Source organism: Pelophylax lessonae (genome assembly GCF_965119305.1).
Source record: "Pelophylax lessonae genome assembly, chromosome: 3".
Lineage (NCBI taxonomy): Eukaryota > Metazoa > Chordata > Amphibia > Anura > Ranidae > Pelophylax > Pelophylax lessonae.
In genome coordinates this window covers 201,024,881-201,044,679 of record NC_138770.1, presented here as the reverse complement: position 1 = coordinate 201,044,679, position 19,799 = coordinate 201,024,881, and the positions used below count along the sequence as shown (strand labels likewise).

At 43.8% G+C, this 19,799-nt stretch overlaps 1 protein-coding gene across 1 annotated transcript in view; it reads right to left on the bottom strand.

The window, feature by feature from the left end:
* HDLBP (high density lipoprotein binding protein) overlaps positions 1-19,799 on the bottom strand; it is a 73,759-nt gene that overhangs the window by 33,709 nt on the left and 20,251 nt on the right. The window contains exons 2-5 of the mRNA XM_082249010.1: positions 15,069-15,135; positions 11,359-11,459; positions 11,117-11,271; positions 7,737-7,952 (exon numbers count right to left, since the gene is read on the bottom strand). Of these exons, the coding sequence (XP_082105136.1) occupies positions 7,737-7,952; positions 11,117-11,271; positions 11,359-11,434 (447 nt within the window). The 5' untranslated portion in view covers positions 11,435-11,459; positions 15,069-15,135. The remainder of the gene's footprint in view (positions 1-7,736; positions 7,953-11,116; positions 11,272-11,358; positions 11,460-15,068; positions 15,136-19,799) is intronic.

Below are 19,799 nucleotides of genomic sequence, written 5' to 3'. Positions count from 1 at the left end.
CCAGCATTAAGCTCCATTAATGTGACAGGAAGGAGAGCTTTAGCACGGGCGCTCCCTGCATCTCTCGGTTGACCTGAGCACTTAACCGCATATGCTAACTTTCCAGGGGCAGGCAGAGTCCGGCGACAACACAGATTATTGGTGGGACTAGAGATCTGACTTTCTTGGGCTGGCCTGGGCAGAGTCCTGGGGAAGTGGTTCGGCAGGACTGCAGGTGCTGGGAGTAGGCAGATTCCGGCACTTGTAACAAAGGGGATCAGCAGGAGAGGAGACCCAGGGCTGGTATCATTTTGGAGATCAGCTAAGTCACAACCCCAACCCCCCTCCGGGGGAAACATCTGAGAGATGCTCCCACTCAATAAAAGAGTAATAACATAGTGATGTCTGACAACTCCCCATCTGACAAATTCCACCCTAAAGCCCTGTACATACGTACCGATCGTCGGCCGAACGATCGGCCGTCTTTTGTCCAGGGCTGTCCTGTCCGCTGAAAAGTGCAAAAGACTGCACACGAATTTTGTCGGCCAACAGCCGACTGCAGAAGTGATGTCATGTGATGGTTAACTTTGTGTCTTTTCTTCTCTGAACATGCCCAGTCTTGCAAATCTGCTGATTGTCGGCCGAAATCTGTACTGACTGACGCACAATCGGCCGTTCTGTTGTCGGCCTACAAAAATTTTAATGCCTGCAGGACAGATTCTGTTCGGCTGAAAATGCGCTGTCGGAAGCATCATACTAACAAGCCTACAATCGGCCGATCGGCCGAATATTTGCGGCCGACAATCGGTACGTGTGTACGGGGCTTAACGCCTATAAGTTAACACCTATAGGTTAACCCCTCCCTCAGCAGTCAGCAAGGTCTCCTGGCTCCTCCCACCTACCCCCCAGGGAGCAAATTTAGGCTGCCCCTTGCTGGGGTGATGGGGGGGGGGGTAGTAACAGTTGTAGGGTTCCCTTAGCATGGGGAGTGGAGTTAGTGGTAGGTGGTTATGTTGTGTGTAAATATAAATACAAATTACTGCACCACTGTCAAAAAACAGCTGCAAGCACTATAACACAACAATGTTGTAAAAGGACTGAAAAAAAGAAAAAAAAAAAAAAGGAAAAGAAAAGTGCTGTGCTTCTAAGCAACAAGCACCTAATGAAATAGTTGCATATAATCATATACAGTTGTGTATATCAAAAGATATTAATATCCATAAAGTGCATAGAATTTTGCAAAAAATGCAAAATTTCAAATGTGCAAAGAAAACTTAAAATAAAGTTCAAATGTGTGCAATATAAATATACATTGTGACAATAGTAGAAATGAATCAATTCCACCAAACGGAGAACAGGATGAATAAAGTCTTCAATCTTCTAAAACAAAGAGGGTGCTCTGAGATTTAAAGCTCATATCTGATCAAAGGAAGAACTTCACGTGTTCAGAAAGAGGGAATTATCACCCCAAGTGCGACCATCACCACAATGAAGAGTCAGGAGCACTTACCAAAATATGTGGACTCTAAAACTATAAGCAAAGAGTCATTCAAGCAGAAGTGTTTTTGCTTGAAGTGCAATGGTCTCACAATAGTGGTCACCGCCTCAAGTCTTGATAGCCATAATGGAACTCTGGTAGCCAAGAAAACAAAAATCCTCAGAAGTTGATTGCTGCCTGGTCATTTTGCTTTTGCATACATTTTCAGCCAGTAAGTGGTACTCTCACATCCTAACTGGTCTATTCTTAGCGGTCTTCAATTCTTTTGAATACCTTGGAGCAGGGGTAGGCAACCTTTGAATGGTGGAGATTTACCTTTAACAGAGCAGCATCTGTGTGAATGCCTTCCAGAGTATAACTAAAACGAAATGACCAGGCAGCAATCAACCTCTGAGGCTTTTTGTGTTCTTGGGTACCGAGTTCCTTTATGCCTATCAAAAAGCTTGGAGACAGTGACCACTGCACTACAAGCAACACCACTTTCTGCTTGAATGACTCTTTGCCTATAGTTTTAGAGTCCACATATTTTGGTAAGCGCTCCTGACTCTTCATTCTGGTGATAATTCCCTGTTTCTGAACACATGAAGTTCTTCCTTTGATCGGATATGGACTTAATATCTCGCAGCACCTTTGTTTTTTTTTTTTTATAAGATTGAGGACTTTATTCATCCTTTTCTGCGTGTTCAATGTATGTTTGATGGAATTGATTAATTTCCACTATTGTCACGCTGTATATTTATATTGCACATATTTGGACTTTATTTGAAATTTTCTTTGCACATTTGCGATTTTGCACAATTCTTTACACTTTATGGATATTGATATCTTTGATATACACAATTGTATATGAATATATGCAACACTTATTTAATTAGGTGCTTGTTGCTTTGTAGCGCAGCACTTTTTCCCTTTTTTTCAGTTATGATGTGTGGGTTAAGTTGTTAGGTTACAGAAACAGGATTATTTTGGGGTGTGGGAATACATGGTAGGTCAGCAAGGAGTATATACTTTAGGGGTGGGGTGTATGCGTATGCTCAGTTACAATGCAGCTTAGGTTAGACAGGATGGGGGTGATAAGGTTAGTATACCTCTAAACCATCCTAGATTCAGCAGGACCATCCTAAGATTTGAACTAAATCCCGGCGTCCCACGAATCGGAGCTAAATCTGAGGTGGGAGGAGGATTTCTGCATGGAATAGGAATTGGGGTTGGGTTGATTTGTGGGGCGCAAAGATTTATTCTGGGAGAAGTACGCATGAAGATATTAGAGCTGGATTTTTTTGGAGGGGAGGGAGTGGATTGCATTACATACCCCTGTCAACAGCATTTTTAGTTTTGTACTCCTGACTCCTATGCATTACACTTCCTGTCCCCAGCATTCTGTGCATTACACCCCTGTCCCCCCTGCAAGCTTTGTTTTGTACTGCTAAATCCTACTGTTCATTACATACCCCTGGACCCTGCATATCTTGTCCCCCAAGTCCTAATATACATTACACACTCCTGTTCCCTGCATTCTGTGCATTCCATACCCCTAGACCCTGCATACACACTCCTGTCCACTGCATTCTTTTTGTTTTGTACTCCCAACTGCTATGCATTATGCATTACACATCTTGTCCCCTGCATTCTTTTTGTTTTGTACTCCTGACATGCATTACACACTGTCCCCTACATTCTGTCCATTACATACCACAGGACCCTGCATTCTGTACATTCCAGGTGATTGCCAGACCATTATTCTTGATCTTTAAGGATAATTTACAGACGGGTATGGTGCCAGCTGATTGGAAAAAAGCCAACGTGGTACCAATATTTAAAAAGGGGCCGAGATGTATCCCGGGTAACTATAGGCCGGTCAGCCTAACATCTGTAGTCTGCAAGATTTTGGAGGGGATGTTAAGGGACCACATACAAGACTTTGGTAATGAAAATGGTATTAGTAGTAATCAGCATGGATTCATGAAAAATCGTTCTTGCCAAACCAATCTATTAACCTTCTACGATGAAGTGAGCTGCCACCTAGATAAAGGTAAGCCGGTGGATGTGGTGTATCTGGACTTTGCAAAGGCCTTTGACACCGTTCCCCACAAACGCTTACTGTACATACTAAGGAAGGTAGGTATGGACCATAGGGTGAGTACCTGGATAGAGAACTGGCTCCAGGGGAGAGTCCAGAGGGTGGTGATTAATGGGAAGTACTCGGATTGGGCGGGTGTGGAAAGTGGGGTCCCCCAGGGTTCTGTCCTGGGACCAATCCTGTTTAATTTATTCATAAATGATCTAGAGGAGGGGATATCTAGTACAATCTCAGTATTTGCGGATGATACTAAACTAAGCATGCCAATATCTTCTATGCAGGATGTGGAAACCTTACAAGCGGACCTGAACAAAATAACGGGGTGGGCAACTACATGGCAGATGAGGTTTAATGTTGAAAAATGTAAAGTAATGCACTTGGGGGCCAGAAACCAAGTTACTCACTAGGTGGGGAACCTCTGGGTGAGTCTAGGATGGAAAGGGACCTGGGGGTACTGGTAGACAACAGGCTTGGCAGTGGCATGCAATGCCAAGCCGCTGCAAGCAAAGCCAACAGAGTACTGGGTTGTATAAAAAAGGGGATTCACTCCAGAAATAAAGAGATTATTCTCCCACTCTACAAGACTCTGGTCCGGCCACATTTGGAGTATGCTGTCCAGTTCTGGGCACCGGTCCTCAGGAAGGATGTGCTGGAATTGGAAAGAGTCCAGAGAAGGGCAACAAAAATAATTAGGGGAATGGAGGACATCAGCTATGAGGAAAGACTACAAGCACTGAACTTATTCTCTCTGGAGAAGAGACGATTGAGGGGGGATATGATATCAATGTACAAATACTGTACTGGTGACCCTAGCATAAGGAACAAACTATTCAGAGAGAGGAGATGCAATAAGACACGTGGCCATTCACTAAAACTAGAGGAAAGGCGGTTTAACCTTAAAATGCGTAAGGAGTTCTTCACTGTAAGAGCGGTAAGGATGTGGAATTCTCTTCCACAAGCAGTCGTATCAGCTGGGAGCATTGATAGTTTCAAAAAACTATTAGATGGGCACCTTGGAGACCACAACATACAGGGGTACACAATGTACGGTTAAATGCAAACACACACACATCATAGGTTGAACTGGATGGACTGATGTCTTTTTTCAACCTCACTAACTATGTAACTATGTACATTACATACCACAGGACCCTGCATTCTGTACATTACATACCACAGGACCCTGCATTCTGTACATTACACACTCCTGACCCCTGCTCGTTGTGTATCATTCACTCCTAAACCCAGCCCAGACTGACTTTAGCCCTCTGAGTGTTACATACACCTGATTCTTGAACACACTGCATTACACACCCTGGACCCCTGCATTGTGTTCTGTATTCCTTAACTGAACACTGACTGCATACTCCTGACCCTTGTACTCTGTGCATTGCACACCTCTGACCCCTGCACTCTGCCTTACAGACTCCTACAACTTCATACAAACTGTTCATTGTTTTAACAGTTGCTGGGTGCTAAGCAATCCCTATTTTAATTAAGTTTTTCTTTAAGTAGGCTCAGACAAAGTGTTCTGTCTATTTACTGTCTATTTACAGCGTGCGCAATAGACCGACATAAAACATGTAATGAAAGCTTTTTTTCCTCAATGATTGTGGTGAGGTTTATAAGTGTCTGTAAGACTCTTGCTTGTGGCAAAGTTTAAAAAACAAACAGCTTTGTTCACAGCTTTTACAACACATCTGTCCTGCACACACACAGTTATCAGCAACATAGATGGAGGAGGATCATTTTTAGGGACAATGGTGCATATGCAGGGCAGTGTTATGCAGGACGTAAAGCAAGCAGCAGTTGTCACCACACTGCAGACAAGCATCAGGAGGTCTGCATTAAGTTAGTTTCTTTTTGTTAAAGTTGTTGTTAAGCCACTCTGTTAGAGTACAAACTGTATCCTAGTGATTTCTACCAGTTTTCACAGCTCCTATTGGTGATGACGTGACTCCCGGCTCTCCTCTCCTGTCTGACATCTCCAAGGGGTGGGGCCAAGAACTTCCTCAGGTGTCAACTGGGGAGGCGGAAAGGAGGAGAGAGTCGGGAGTCACCAGACAACCAAGCGGCACTTTTGAAAACAGGAAGAAACCAGCTTTTTATTTTTAATAAAGCACAGGCACTAGGATACAGTTTGCAATCCAACAGAGGGGATGAAGTAAAGATCAGTTTTGTAGTAGCTGGGAGGGGATCAGAGCGGCACTAGTGAGCTGACAGGCAGGGAGGGGGACAGAGGAGAGCTGTAGATAAAAGACGTACGGTGTCAGGGCTCAGCAGCCATGATACATCGTGGTCAGTGTACAGGTGGGGAGGGTAGAAATTGGCAGGATCAGCCAGGTTTTTTTTTTTAGGTGATATAGGGGGCCAAATTACACAGCACAAGCACTGTACTGTTTATCATGCTTTAAGGGAACAAGATCTGTTTTTTTTTTTTAGGGAATCAAAAGCTGTAACTGGTGTGGTGGGTTAAACTGCATTATGTAAATGTAGACGCTGTAGAACTGGAGTGTGATCTATGTGTGAGCTTCAACACAAATAGAAGCAGGTACAACTCTGCAATGATGGCTAATGGGCAAAAAAGTATCCTAACCTCTCAATGACTAAAAAGCTCTTCCTTGCACTGTCGTTATCCAGATTTCTATCACAAGCAGATATATGTGCACTTGTTTGTGGAAAGTTTCTTGTATGTTATCCACCTCTTGCGTATGTTTAAAAATTTCCAAAAATTGTAAAACCTTATGTGAATAATCTTCTACCCCCTTTAACAATGCAAACTAATTCTATCTGCAAACCCATTGAGTGCCGGTTCACATTTGTGCGATACAGGAACGCTGCGAATATACAGCGTGTTCCCGCATCGCATCCGCACCCCTGGCAGTTCACACTGCCATATGCGATACGCTGGGGGTGTCAAAGGATAACGACACCCCCCAGATCAGATCACACAGAATCGGATCACACTAGCTTGAACTACCATGCTATCCGATTCTGCTGCGGACCAAAAAAAGTGTCCTGTGAGTGTTGGGTGCGATTGCGGTGCGAATTCAGCCATACAAACCGTATGACTGAATTTGCACCACACAGAGATCGCATGTAAATTTAGGAGCAGCGCGCTCCGAATTACATGCGATCTCTGATCGCAGAAATGTGAACCGGCACAAAAAAAAAAAAAAAAAAATTGAAGTAAACTTGAGGGAACATCTTATACCAGGCCTATAGGCCAAGAAGCTATATCCATTTCAGATACTTCAAGAGAGGTTTGGGATAAACATCTGCTGTAGCCTCCTTCCTGTAGCGCAGGGATCCTCAAACTATGGCCCTCCAGCTGTTGCAGAACTACACATTCCATGAGGCATTGTAAAACTCTGACCTTCACAGACATTACTAGGCATGATGGGAATTGTAGTTCCTGAACAACTGGGGAGGGCCATAGTTTGAAGACCCCTGCTGTAGCGTTTTGAGTTTTTAACTCCAACTAATGCTTGCACGCTTTTCTATCACATGAGCCATGTGATGCGCCCCAGGTATACATGGTCAGTTTGATCCGCCCTAGGTATGTGACATTTCACAAGGACATATCCCATCTTCCCTCCTATGACTCCTTTAGGATGTGGTACAAAAATGGCATTTGTGAAAAAGGGGTCTCATTCCAAACTCTCCAACATTAAAACCTACCCCATGTTACAGAACAGCCGTACTCAATAAAGCCTGCAGAACATTTAATTACAGCGTTTCAAGACCAATTGTCATTCACACAGAAAATTGTAGCATTGGAGAGACTTGAATGTAATAGACTGAAAATGTCACAGCAATTTATAACCATAAACAAATAACTCTGATAAGACAGTGTTTGTGTAATAAATGGCTTTGAGCAAAGAAGAAAGCAACTCCCATACTTCGATACATTGAGCATAGGAAATAATCCTCCACTGACATTAGATGCTGCCAAAATAATCTGTTGATGAACACTATATTAAAACTGTTCCCCAGTATGCAGGTAATTTAACCTTAAGGGGATTTTGATTGCATCATGTCCATGAATAGTATCCCTTTGCAGTCTCCCCTTAGAGAATGCACATCACTCTCCCCAAGCTGATCAGTGCCATGGGAGTAAGGAGTCAAGGCTACGGCTAAACATCTGCTCTAAAGTGCACAGAACAACAGACGTCTTACCTGTGTCTGCAGCCGGGTCACTATCTCTTTTCTTGCCTTCATAACCGAATCGAGTTTTCCAGAAACCATGATGGATAAGCCTTGGTCTTTAGCCAGAGAAAGCTCTAATTGAGCCCCAGTCTTCTGCATGATGTCCAAACAAATCTTTGCCTGCTCACCCTCCCCAAACTGAGCCATGTCTTTGTACCTGCGTTCTTCTAGAGGGACATGGAACACCTAAGAGAATAAACACAGATGTCTTTCATGGCAGACCCAGAGAAAGACCTGAAAACTTTTTTTATGCTAAACACAAGAAGCATGATATTTCAGAGCAAGTTTGAATTCAATGCAGAGGTTTCATATTTCGATACAGGTTACCATTGTAAAACAAACATAATCCGGTGTGTGAACCTCTTCTATAAAAACATTTAACATGCAAAAATGTAGCACTGGAAAGGTCAGCACTGCGCTGCGATTTCGATAAAGGTTTTTTTTTTTTTTTTGTTTAGGGAATAAGACAACAAAAATGTAATTGTGGGCAACGGCCAAGTTTGCTACTGTAATCCCTTTGATATGCAAGAAAACCAGTGGATGATTCAAACTGTAAAAAGAAAAATACAGAGGGCGCATCAGCCTAGCACATTACCTCTGTAACAATTTATTTTAATAATAACATACAACATATTGACAAAGGAGATGAAAGGACAGGCGAAAATGAAATTGTAAGTCCACCTGAAGTCTCCACTGAGCATAACCTGCTGATGCAAATGGTAGTGGGATGTGTACCTTCAAATGTAGCTTACGCATTTCAGGGGTGCCCCCCTTTCTCAGAGCTAGCTTGAGATACAGGTAGCTGGACTTTTAATGATCAACAAGTCACATGACCTCTAGCATATACTGATAAAAAAGAAATGAGAGGGAAAGAACCATCTCCGAATGGTTGCAAATGCCGGGCTCACAAGGTGGAAGGTGCATCAAAAAATACTTTATTGAGGTGGTGAAAATACACATAAACAAGTACGATATACATCGGAACAACATGCACCAGAGCGGGAGCAATGAAATGCCATGAGATGGGATATTCAGCCTGATATCCTAGTGAAGGACGCCAAGTATGCCAGCAGCTCGATACTCCTGAAGGGGACACCAGCCCGAGTACCCTCTTGGAAGAGCGTCCGGAAACAGGATCGGTGACACCAGAGCAGACTGCTCGTGGGCCACAAGGAGGGGTTACTGGTAAGACTTTTCTACCAACACTGAAAACGGGACAGCTGTTTGGCCACCACGGCTTGGTGTCCAGTCTGTCACTAGTCCCCCTACCCTCCACTGAAAGCCCCAGGTGTCACGACCCACCCCGCTCAGCAGGCTTTATGGTCCCCCAGCAGTGAACTGTTCCTTGTAGACTATATTGCTGTGCAGCTCTCCCAACTCATCTCTCCCCACCGTCCCAGTTTACCCAGCGGTTGTTCTTAAGGGTGTCCACACTGATGTGTTGTTTGAACATGTTTAACATGAACACGCCCGACTCAGCATGACACATATAGACTGATCCATGATGCTACATGAGCTCCAACGCTTAGGTTACTAATGTGCACCAACTCTCTTCTGCACAAGTGAATTGGACATCCCACATCAGTGAACTGTGATGCTCTCTATACATGTTGAACTCTTCAGCAATCTGCATGGTCTATTGTCCCCATAGTTACCTGCCAATTTTGAACAGATAGCCACAGCATTATGGTCACAATTTCCCAGCTCGCTATTGAGACTTTGTTCTCGTACTTGGCATGTTATGGCACTCTGATCCCTTAGGCTGGATGAAGTGATCGCAGGTTCCAGGTAACCGATCACTCCCAACCTTCTGAATCGGTGTCCACAGGGTCTGCAGGGTGGGTGGGGCATCGGCAAAGGTAGTGCTGATTACGGCAATTCTACCCACACAGGTCCTCAGGGTCTCTTCCATACCATGGATGACATATGCTAGTGTTAATAGCAATTTTATCCCATTTTTATATCATACTTGTGTATTTTCACCACCTCAATAAAGTATTTTTTGATGCACCTTCCACCTTGTGAGCCCGGCATTTGCAACCATTCGGAGATGGTTCTTTCCCTCTCATTTCTTTTTTATCAGTAAATCTTCTGGTTGCCTGTGGTTCCCGGTTATACCAACCGTCTAGGTTGAAGTTTGTTACCAGACCCACTGACTTTGATGGGTCCGACGATCCCACTCACCCTCCAGGTTTTATTTTTATCTTACGACCTCTAGAATATACCCTAACCCCTAACTGACAATCCCCAAATAAAATAGTTTGGGATTAACAGACCCTGCAAAGCATCTGCATTAAAGTGGAACTCCAGGGAAAAAGCTAAATTGCTGAAGTCGGTTTTACCCATTAATGGTTTTGAATTAACAGATCTTTTCACCCACTCCTTTTCAGGACAAATACTTTATGGACAACTTTCCTTACTGAATAGGTGTAATGAAATTGGCTCATAAGTAAATAAGCGGAAGGTGGACCGGTGACACAGGAAGCTACATTGCTAAACAAGGAAATAAGCGTGTCACCTTCCTGGCTGTACATAATTACAAATCCTTTACAGTAAAAGACTATTAGTTTGGCAAATATTCTCAACCAAATGTTTAATGAGCTGTGAAGCAGACTACTGCTTATTTACTGATGTGCCTCTGCAAGGTCAAACATATCAACTAAAGTCAATTAAATTCAAAAGAAACTTTCAGCACCACTCTAGTCTGAGACAGATCTCCCCGCCAGTTGCAGTGAAGGTAGCTGGCGTCAAACGCACCAGAGGTGTAAGAGCATTATTAAAGAAAAGGCGGCGCTCACCAACCCAGTGCATTAGTATGTAGATAAATGCTGCTTCAGCCAGCATCGCTCCAGCTACGCCCCCCTCACATGTTTTGCCCCACTCATCAGGGTTGGTAAGAGGTGGGAAACCTCTGTTAGCAGCCCCAGTGAGCGGGGCGAAGCCTGTCAAGAGGGCATTGCTGGAGCCGTGCTGGCTGAGGCCACAGTCATCTATATACCAATGCACTGGGTTGGTGATCGGCGCCTTTTTTCTCTTTGATAAAACTAGTCAGTTTATTACCACAAGCCAGAGGTTCTAGATGCGAGGGGAAATATGTTCTGGTGACAACTATTTTTGAAGGGATTTCCCCTTAGTATGAGTAGATATGCATTCACTTCATGTCCTGAAAATACAACAGGAAGTGGTAGAAAATCTCTCCAATGGGACACCCCAAAGCCAAGAGGTTTAAACCCTTTCCTACAAAAAAATAAAAAATAAAAAAAGACCCCTACAGAAACACTAACTTGGCAATTCTATTTTTGTGCCAGCTACAAAACCTCAACATTAACAAAAAATACTGCAGACCCAACCTGAGTGATAACGGAAGACTTGATAGGCCGGATCTTGCTCCATGCACCTGCAGGTTCAGAAGTGGTCTCACTGCCAACTGCCTTTTCTGGGAGGGGTGGGAATGCATCTTTGTAAGTGGGGGGATCAGTTTCCTCCTCTGATCCGATGGTTGCCACTGTAAGACATACTTAGTCACGTAAGTTCTAGTCAAACGAAAGTAGACAAAAGCTACTGTATAAAGATAAAAATAAAATTCACTGACCTCTGACCGCTGGTTGGGTCAGCCCACTGCGATGCTCATCAAAGCTTTCCTGGGTAAGAACCGCCACCGAGCTCATTGTCCCACGCAAATCCGTGTAACCACTGCAAAATGAAATCGGTTTTACACTAGGACATAATAAAAATGTATTGACTGGCAAAGCCAACAAAGTGGCTGTTACATCTGTCTCTAGGACACAGGTCCTCTGCGCACATCAAGCCATTTACCAACAGACGCATGCAACAACTGTTCTTACATAATACTTCATCTAAACAAATCAAGATTTCAGCCTTCTATCATGTTGAAAGTTACTAAATAGCTATTTATTCACCAACCAGCTAAGAGACCTTAAATGTAAATGTTTTTATTCTCATATTAGACACATTCTACCAGAACATAAAGCTTTGCCTGGCAGCAAAGATAGTATATACAAGCATGCAACAAATATAATTTGCCTTTTTGTAACCCCCCCCCCCCCCCTCACACCCTACTAATAAAATAGCTCAAGAATTATGGCAGAGCAGACAGGTTTATTACGCATGTACATTTAGTAATTCTTGACATATTTGTTTTTTGATCAAATAGTTATTAGAAACACTGCCAGCAATATTCATGACCTAAAATATAATGATTTCTGGGCATCCATATGAAAATGTAAATGCCATGTATAATAGAAGTATATTATGGGTTGATAATGTTCCTTCCCTGAAGGTAAGCCAAGGTTATCTGCTCCATTCCTTTATTGCTATACAGACCAAACTTTCTGAACCTGCTGAGGGCCTGATTAATAGGTTGGTGTTTTAGGCCCCATGCACATGGGGCGTTTTTAACACCACTGTTAAGTAGCGTCAGGAGTTTTTCTTTTTGCAGCCTAAAAACCCACCTCCATGTTATTCTATGGCCTCATGCACACACAGACGTTTTTGAGTTGTAAGTGGCCTTAGGCGTTTTTAAGCTGCAACAAGAACCCACGACCTGCGCGTTCTGAGGACCAGCGTTACAGCTGTAAAAACGTCTGATGCTGCTAAAGGCTGAATAACGTTGCTATAACGTTGCTTAACGTGCATTAAGCCACGTTATACGTTTTTTTTTCTTCCATTCAAAATCAATGGTTCCCTATGGGAGCCTATTGATTTGAATGGAAGTCGCAGCGCAATTCGGATCAGGATGATCCGACTTGCGGGGTGACTTGGGCTGTGAGAATCTTGAGGGGGAACCCCACACCAAAATGGGAAAATATGGCGTGGAGGTCCCCCCCAGGTTCCAAACCAAGCCCTTCGGGTCTGGTATGGAATTCGAGGGTAGAAGATTTTAAATAAACTTTCCAAAACGTCTCCTGTCGTTATTCACATACACTGCCTTTTATGGGGTGAATGGGTTGGGGTACAGTGTACCCCATACCCATTCACATAGGGAGGGGGTCTGGGATCTGGGGGCCCCCCCCTTGTTAAAGGGGGCTTCCAGATTCCGATGAGCCCCCTGCCCGCAGACCCCCACAACCACCGGCCAGGGTTGTGGGGATGAGGCCCTTGTCCTCATCAACATGGGGGCAAGGTGCTTTGGGGTGGGGGGTGCAGAGCCCCCCCTGCCCCAAAGCACCAACACCCCCCCATGTTGAGGGCATGTGGCCTGGTGTGGTCCAGGGGGGGGTGGGGGGGGTGTGGGGCCGCTCGCTCGTCCCCTCCCCTTTCCAGGCCTGCCGGCTGCATGCTCGGATAAGGGTCTGGAATGGATTTTGGGGGGGACCCCACGCCGTTTTTTCGGCGTGGGGCTACCCTCAAATTACATACCAGACCCGAAGGGCCTGGTTTGGAACCTGGGGGGGTACCCCCACGCCGTTTTTTCCCCATTTTGGCATGGAGTTCCCCCTCAAGATTCTCACAGCGCAAGTCGCGCCACAAGTCGGATCATCCTGATCCGACTTGCAGTGCGACTTCCATTCAAATCAATAGGCTCCCAAAGGGAACCATTGATTTTGAATGGAGGCAGAAAAAAAACGCTGCTAAAAGCGGCGTGGCAAAACGTGCAATAACGCAAATGGAAAAAGCTACTGAAAGCATGTTTTTTACAGCTGCTTTTTCCGGCGTCAGAACTAACTTTGACGCACTTTTTTTTCTAACGCCCCGTGTGCATGGGGCCTTAAAGTGAACTGAGGTCAGTTATGACTAATTACAAATCTATTTTACTGCTTAAAGCGATCTTCACCCTCAAAAGAAAAAATAACCTCAAACCCACCCCTCCGCCACTCTGCTACATAAAAGATTGCTTTTTGCGCCTTGTGCCTCCTTGGATATGCACGTCACATTTCCCAGGAGGCATGGTCTTCCATTGACAAAGGAGGATGGTGGGCAGGCCAAGCAGCGCATCATCAGGAGGTCTGCCAGCTGGACCTGAAAGAGCCAACTGCCTCTTGAGGATGTCACGAAGAACATGGCAGTTTAGAACTCGGTGGAAGAGAAGATGATCTCAACAGGACAATGCAGGATCTGCTGGGTGGGTGAGTATCTGAACTGTGCAAGAGATTGCAACCTGGTAAGCAGGGGTAAAAACCCACTTTAAGATTATCCGACAGGTGCACATTTAACTCTACAGGTACCTTAACTGTGAAACCAAACTGTTTATATTGCCATTCTAGTTTTGCTGACAGACTAAAGAGAGCTGATCCATCCTTTTAATGTGTGACCAAATACCCAAGTCTCCAATGTGTGAAGCAGTGAAGGCTGCCCAGAGAAGCATTATTTTTCCTTTAAGATCTTTTTCAGTCCCCACTTTGCACTTTACATATGTATCCAGCCTAACAAGGCTATGCCTAAATGAAGGTCCATTTTCATCTTTCAAGTGCAGTTTTCATTTCCCCAGTCCCCATTTGCACTACACTACAGTTTGGTTTAATCATCAATATATCAATAGGTTGTCTGCAGACAGCCAGAAATGTAATGCGTAAACCTTGTTACAAATGTTATTATAGACTAGACCTGATTTCAGTTGCAAGCCCCCGAGGGTCTCACATTGACTGCGCTTTTCCTGCTTCCGCGTTCAGAAAAAAATACATCCAGCAGACATATCTGTTACTTTCCAAAGAAGAAATTGATTTCGTTATGATAAAGAGACATGGAGCAACATAACACTCTATAAATCTTTGCTTCGGGGCCAGTTCACATCTTAAAGCCTGTTCTTGTGATTGTTAAAAGTAGGCCTCAACATTAGAATAAACTGCTGAAGGTAAGGACTTGCCTACTAAGCCCTCCAAGATAGTTCTTCGTAACCCAGACTTATGATGGAGGCCTGGAAGAATTAAAGTTCTAATTTACAACTTTACCTTAAAGCATTACCTGCTTGTCCAACTCCTCTCACTGTCCTGGCCGCAGCACTGCTCCTATTCCTGGTTTCACAGGAGATACTGAGCAATGGGAGCCATAGGCTCCTGCTGTGGACCAACTCCAGTGAGGGAGCAGGGGTGAGGCTTACCGGGACAGTGTGTCTATGGACGTACACAGCCCAGCTAGGTATTGCACAGGTGCCCTCTTCACAACTAGCTTGCTAAGGAGGCACGCGGAGCATTGATGAGGACATCGTCAGCCAGGGAATGCCAAAAGCGATGGTAAGGGACTACTCCGTGCAATGGGATTGCACATAAATACAAGATTTTATTTAATTTGAGAAAAATATCCTTTAGGAGATACAAAGAAGCAGTAATCCAGCAATCAACTTACCAGCTAAAGGGTCAAAAGCCAGAAAGTCCGTCCGGTGAGCTGAACGCTTCTTTCAGCCTGCCAGCTTCTGTTAAAAAAAATAAAAACCGACATTAACATTTTCAGCCACATGTCAGCATAAAACCTACAAAAACTAAGATGTCAACCCAAAACAGCATCAATAAATAATTGAGGCTTAAAGACTAGGATTCACGTGGGGAGAATTTGGTAAGACACGATTTGAGAACTATAATTTGCGACATTTATATAAAAGAGTCAAAACACTGGGTAATATATCCACTGCTCAAAGTGCATATTGTGATATTGGTTAGGTCACAAATAAAATAAATACCACATGCAATGGTCTTCGGGAAACCTGTACTGAGAGAGATCTGTGCGCTGCTTATATTTGAGAAAATGCTAGCTGCCTGGCCATCAGGCATTGATACTTTGAATTATTGATTCAGAACAAAAAATGCAAAGGAATGAATAAGAGCACCTGATTCTGAACAAAGTGTTTGCTCAACATTAGTCAGGCAGTTAGCATTTTCAAAGTAAAGACCAGCAGCCTACTGTATAGTTTTCCTTTAAACACTGCAAAAGATCTTAGCAATCTATTGTTGTGTTAACATCCAGCAATATAACTTTAGTATGTCGTCACAAATCATTTAAAACAATGGAAATGTATTTATAAGATTCACTGGTGATCTGAGGAGCCGTTTATATGGCAATGGGGCCCAAGTATATGCGTAAGGCATCACGTACACAGGATGTAAAAAATAAACGCAGTTTTTACAGGCATTTGGCTTTTTTTTCAGCCTCAAAAACGCCCCTCTACTGTGAGCCTATATCACCGTGCACACTTGGACACTTACAGGCATATTAGAAGAGGAGCATTTAGAGGCTAAAAAAAACTGTCACGTGCGCCGTAAGGAGAGGAGTGTTTGAGGAGAGAAAAAACGCTTGATGCACCCAAAAGCCTGTACATGTGCCTAAAATGCTACGTGCGTTTAGCGCTTGAGCATTGATTTCAACAGCCGGAATAAATTATTATTCTGGCCAATGGAATTAATGCATGCCGAAACACTTGATGTGCTTAAACACGTTTGCAAAACGCAGCTTTAGGTGTTTTAAAGCGGGGGTTAACTCATGCACATTAAGAAAAAAATCTTGCTGCAAGTTAAGAGCACCGCATACTAGCACATTATGAAATACTTACCTTAAAGTGGATGTAAACCCTCACATATACCCAGTGAAGCGAACAGCCTCCGATGAAACACAGATGAATCAAATCTCCCTACATAAGTTTTACTTGTATATGTGCTGTCTTCAGCTTTATTTTCTTGTTTAAAAAAAGTGCACATCCTTTTAGAAATGTCTCTTCCTGATTCACCTGTGGGAGGGAAGTTTGGCTATACAGACAGCTGTTTGGAAGAAAAAGGCACACACCCCATCTTCATAGGCAGAATTAAGCAGAGCTGTGATGTGAAAAGACCAGCTCTCCGCTAATCTACAGCATCCACCCCAACACATAATTCAGCCTGGTTTTATCTTATTGATGGAGAACTTGTCAGAAGTTATCATGCTAACAGGAGAACTGAGCAGGAGAAAGCCACAGGACCTAGGGCTTTCAAGGGAGATAAAACACGTCAGATATATGTGCCCAGGTCAAAATTCATGAATGGGTTTACATCCACTTTAAAAACGAAGCCCTCCAGCTGTCTGGGGTCGCCACTGAGGAGGCTTCCATCTTCACCTGGTCTCCCTTCGGGGTACGTGTGATGTGACCACTTGTATGGTCGAGCCCCGATGACGTCACTCCCACCCACGGGAGTCAGGGCCATGGCACAGATCTGAAGGAACGACACATGTATGCCATTCTTTCAGAGAGCAAGCGCCGGTGACCTCAAAGGCTGGAGCAACACTGAATATCTCCCAAACAGTGCATTTTTATGCAAAATCCCTTGTACCTACACTACAGGTAAGCTTGTTTATAGGCTTACCTGTAGGTACAAGTATCCCAGCGGTGTTTACTATTGCTTTAAGCTGCTTTTCTCCTGCCAGGTAAAAAGGCCCTCATAGGAGTTGGGCAAATGCCCAGTGTGCATGAGGCCTTACAGAGCTTATTGTACTTCTGTTACATTTATGGCGCCATCCAGCTAAGAAAACAAAATGACACTCAATGGAAGCAAACATTAGGAAAAACCGTTTTGACAAGGACATTTGGATTGAAAAGGCCCTGTCCACTGTTGGAAATCCTATTGGCCATTTAACAGATCAGCTGAAGTTCGATCCACCATCTGAGGAAGCAGAGTTTCCCTGAATTAAAGCAGATGAGTACAGAGGTCTGCAGTGCATTACAAGCTAAGCTACAGCAGTGGCCATTATAGCCACGTGTAATCTTGCCAAAAAGTCCATTAAGGCGAGACACATGCATCCTGATCTACAGAACTGTAGTGGTTTTGTAAAGAATTCTAGGTAAACAAACCAAACATCTTATTCTCTGCAGGAGATCTATGGGGATAGTGCAGATGTGCTCCAGTCTCTCATGTAGGATGGGATCCCCCAGAGACAAGTACAAGGTTCTTCAAACACAATTCCCTCAAGTCTTTGCCTCACATGCACATCAGTCTTTTACACAACTGCTTTCATAGCATGAGACAACAGCACAACCCTTATATCCAAAGGACAAGGTGTTGGCGGTCAACAAAGCAACAATTAAGTGTTACTAAACCCACAGCAGTAAAAGCAGTCTGTATATGCAGTAAAGCATGCTTTTTAGACTCCCTGTGGAAACTAAGGAGTTAATTCTCCGCATTGTGTAAAAAGGCTGTTTGATCCAGTCTTCTATGATCCTCCCCTTCTTCAACTATCCCCAATCCATCTGCTGATAGTACAGAGACTTGGGGGCACTCCGCACATGCTAAGCTTGGTGTGTATTGCTACAGGGTTTTTTTTTTTTTTAATGCATGTGATCAGCACCAGACCAATCAGAACTGTCCAGTCATAGGGTCAGGGGTCATGCAGCCACATAGGACAATCAGAGGAGAACACAACTCCTCCTACAAGCTTGAACCAGACACGGACAAGATGTCACAAGACTGCTATATACAGCGGACGAGAATCGGTATTTAGCCATTTATAATTACTAAAATAATTGCATTTGTTATGTGTACTGTGGAGACCAGATATAGTGAATGCAGGGTTTAGAAACACTTTAAATAAAGACTGCATCTCCAGATACCATGGACCCCACAAAACAGGATATTTCTGACAAAGTTCACACAATTCCTTCAAGTCACTGCCTCATATGAACATCACAATAGTAACAACTGCTTCAAAAGCATTAAGACAACACAGAAACTCTCGGATCCAAAGAATATTTGTGTTGGTGGTCACCAACTAAAACAAAATTACCAGGTTGTAGCCCCACATACCAATGCCTCTTCAAGACCAGTCACTTGTGTCATTTATAGACAGGACTCCTGTGCTATACAATTGCTAACCAATTGAAGGTTTATTGGAGTTTCATGAAGCAGTCCATGACAGTACAGTTTGGAATTATGGGAAGCCATGAGAGCATCTGACAAAATGGCACTCCGATGGCGTGATCAGCAGTTACCATACAGGAATGGCCACGTTCAGGTGGTTTCCAGAAAGCTCAGAACTTTAAAAGCAGAGAAAGATATCTTTTGGCATTTAGAGAAGACCAGTGCTTTTCAAGCGATAATAAACCCCCAACAAAAAAGTAATATATAGCAGCATTAGTTTTCTTTTCAGCTTTTTTCCTGTTAGGGTGTGTCCACTATGGGTGGAAGAGTAACAGACACCCTTGGACGGGTCATTGTCAAACTAAGGAGTGGGTAGTGTTCAATGCGCTAGGAGATTTAGATGGACTAGACCAGGGGTCAGCAACCTTTTTCTACTTAAGGGCCTAGAATTAATGTATGTGAATGCATGAAGGGCCGCATTGACACTGGTCACTGAGGGGTACTATATTGGCAAGGTAACATACTACAAAACTCACTCTGCACTCAGATCGCCTTCCCTCACACACGGTATATATATTATATATATATATATATATATATATATATATATATATATATATATATATATATATATATGAGATCATCTCTCATTGGCTGAGGCAATCACATGGCAAATGAGCGGTGGTTGGGCATTTATTACTATCTGTGATTGGCTGTGTCCAGGGGACACGGGCATCACAGATTTTTCTCAGATGAGGTGGTTACAATGTCTGCGGGTCTGGTGCACGTAAAGTCATCACATGCATTGATGGGCCAGACATTTAGCAGGGGCGGAGGGGCGGGCCGAGTGCGGCCCGTAGACTGCCGACCCTGGACTAGAACACAGAGCAGTGTTCCAGCCAACACCTTTTAAGTAGCTACAGCAACAGTCTTCTTTTCATATAAAGATCTTACATAAATTCATAAAAGCTGACCACTGTAAGCACCTCTATCCATATTAAAGCAAAACTACAGCCCCACTTTAAGAATTAGGCAGACCAGCTCTTTATGGCAGAAGAGACATGCAATGGGTCTTTTGCAATAAAGAAACCCAACTGCCTGCTCTCAGTCTTCTCTGGAATGTACACAGAGCGGTTGCGCAGCTCGGTTTACCTTCCGGTACAACACCTGTTTGCTGTATGCCTGCACCACTGTGTGCACGCAGGAGTTGACGTCATCCCATGCTGGCCAATGAGAACAGTCGCAGTTCAGCACCCAGAAG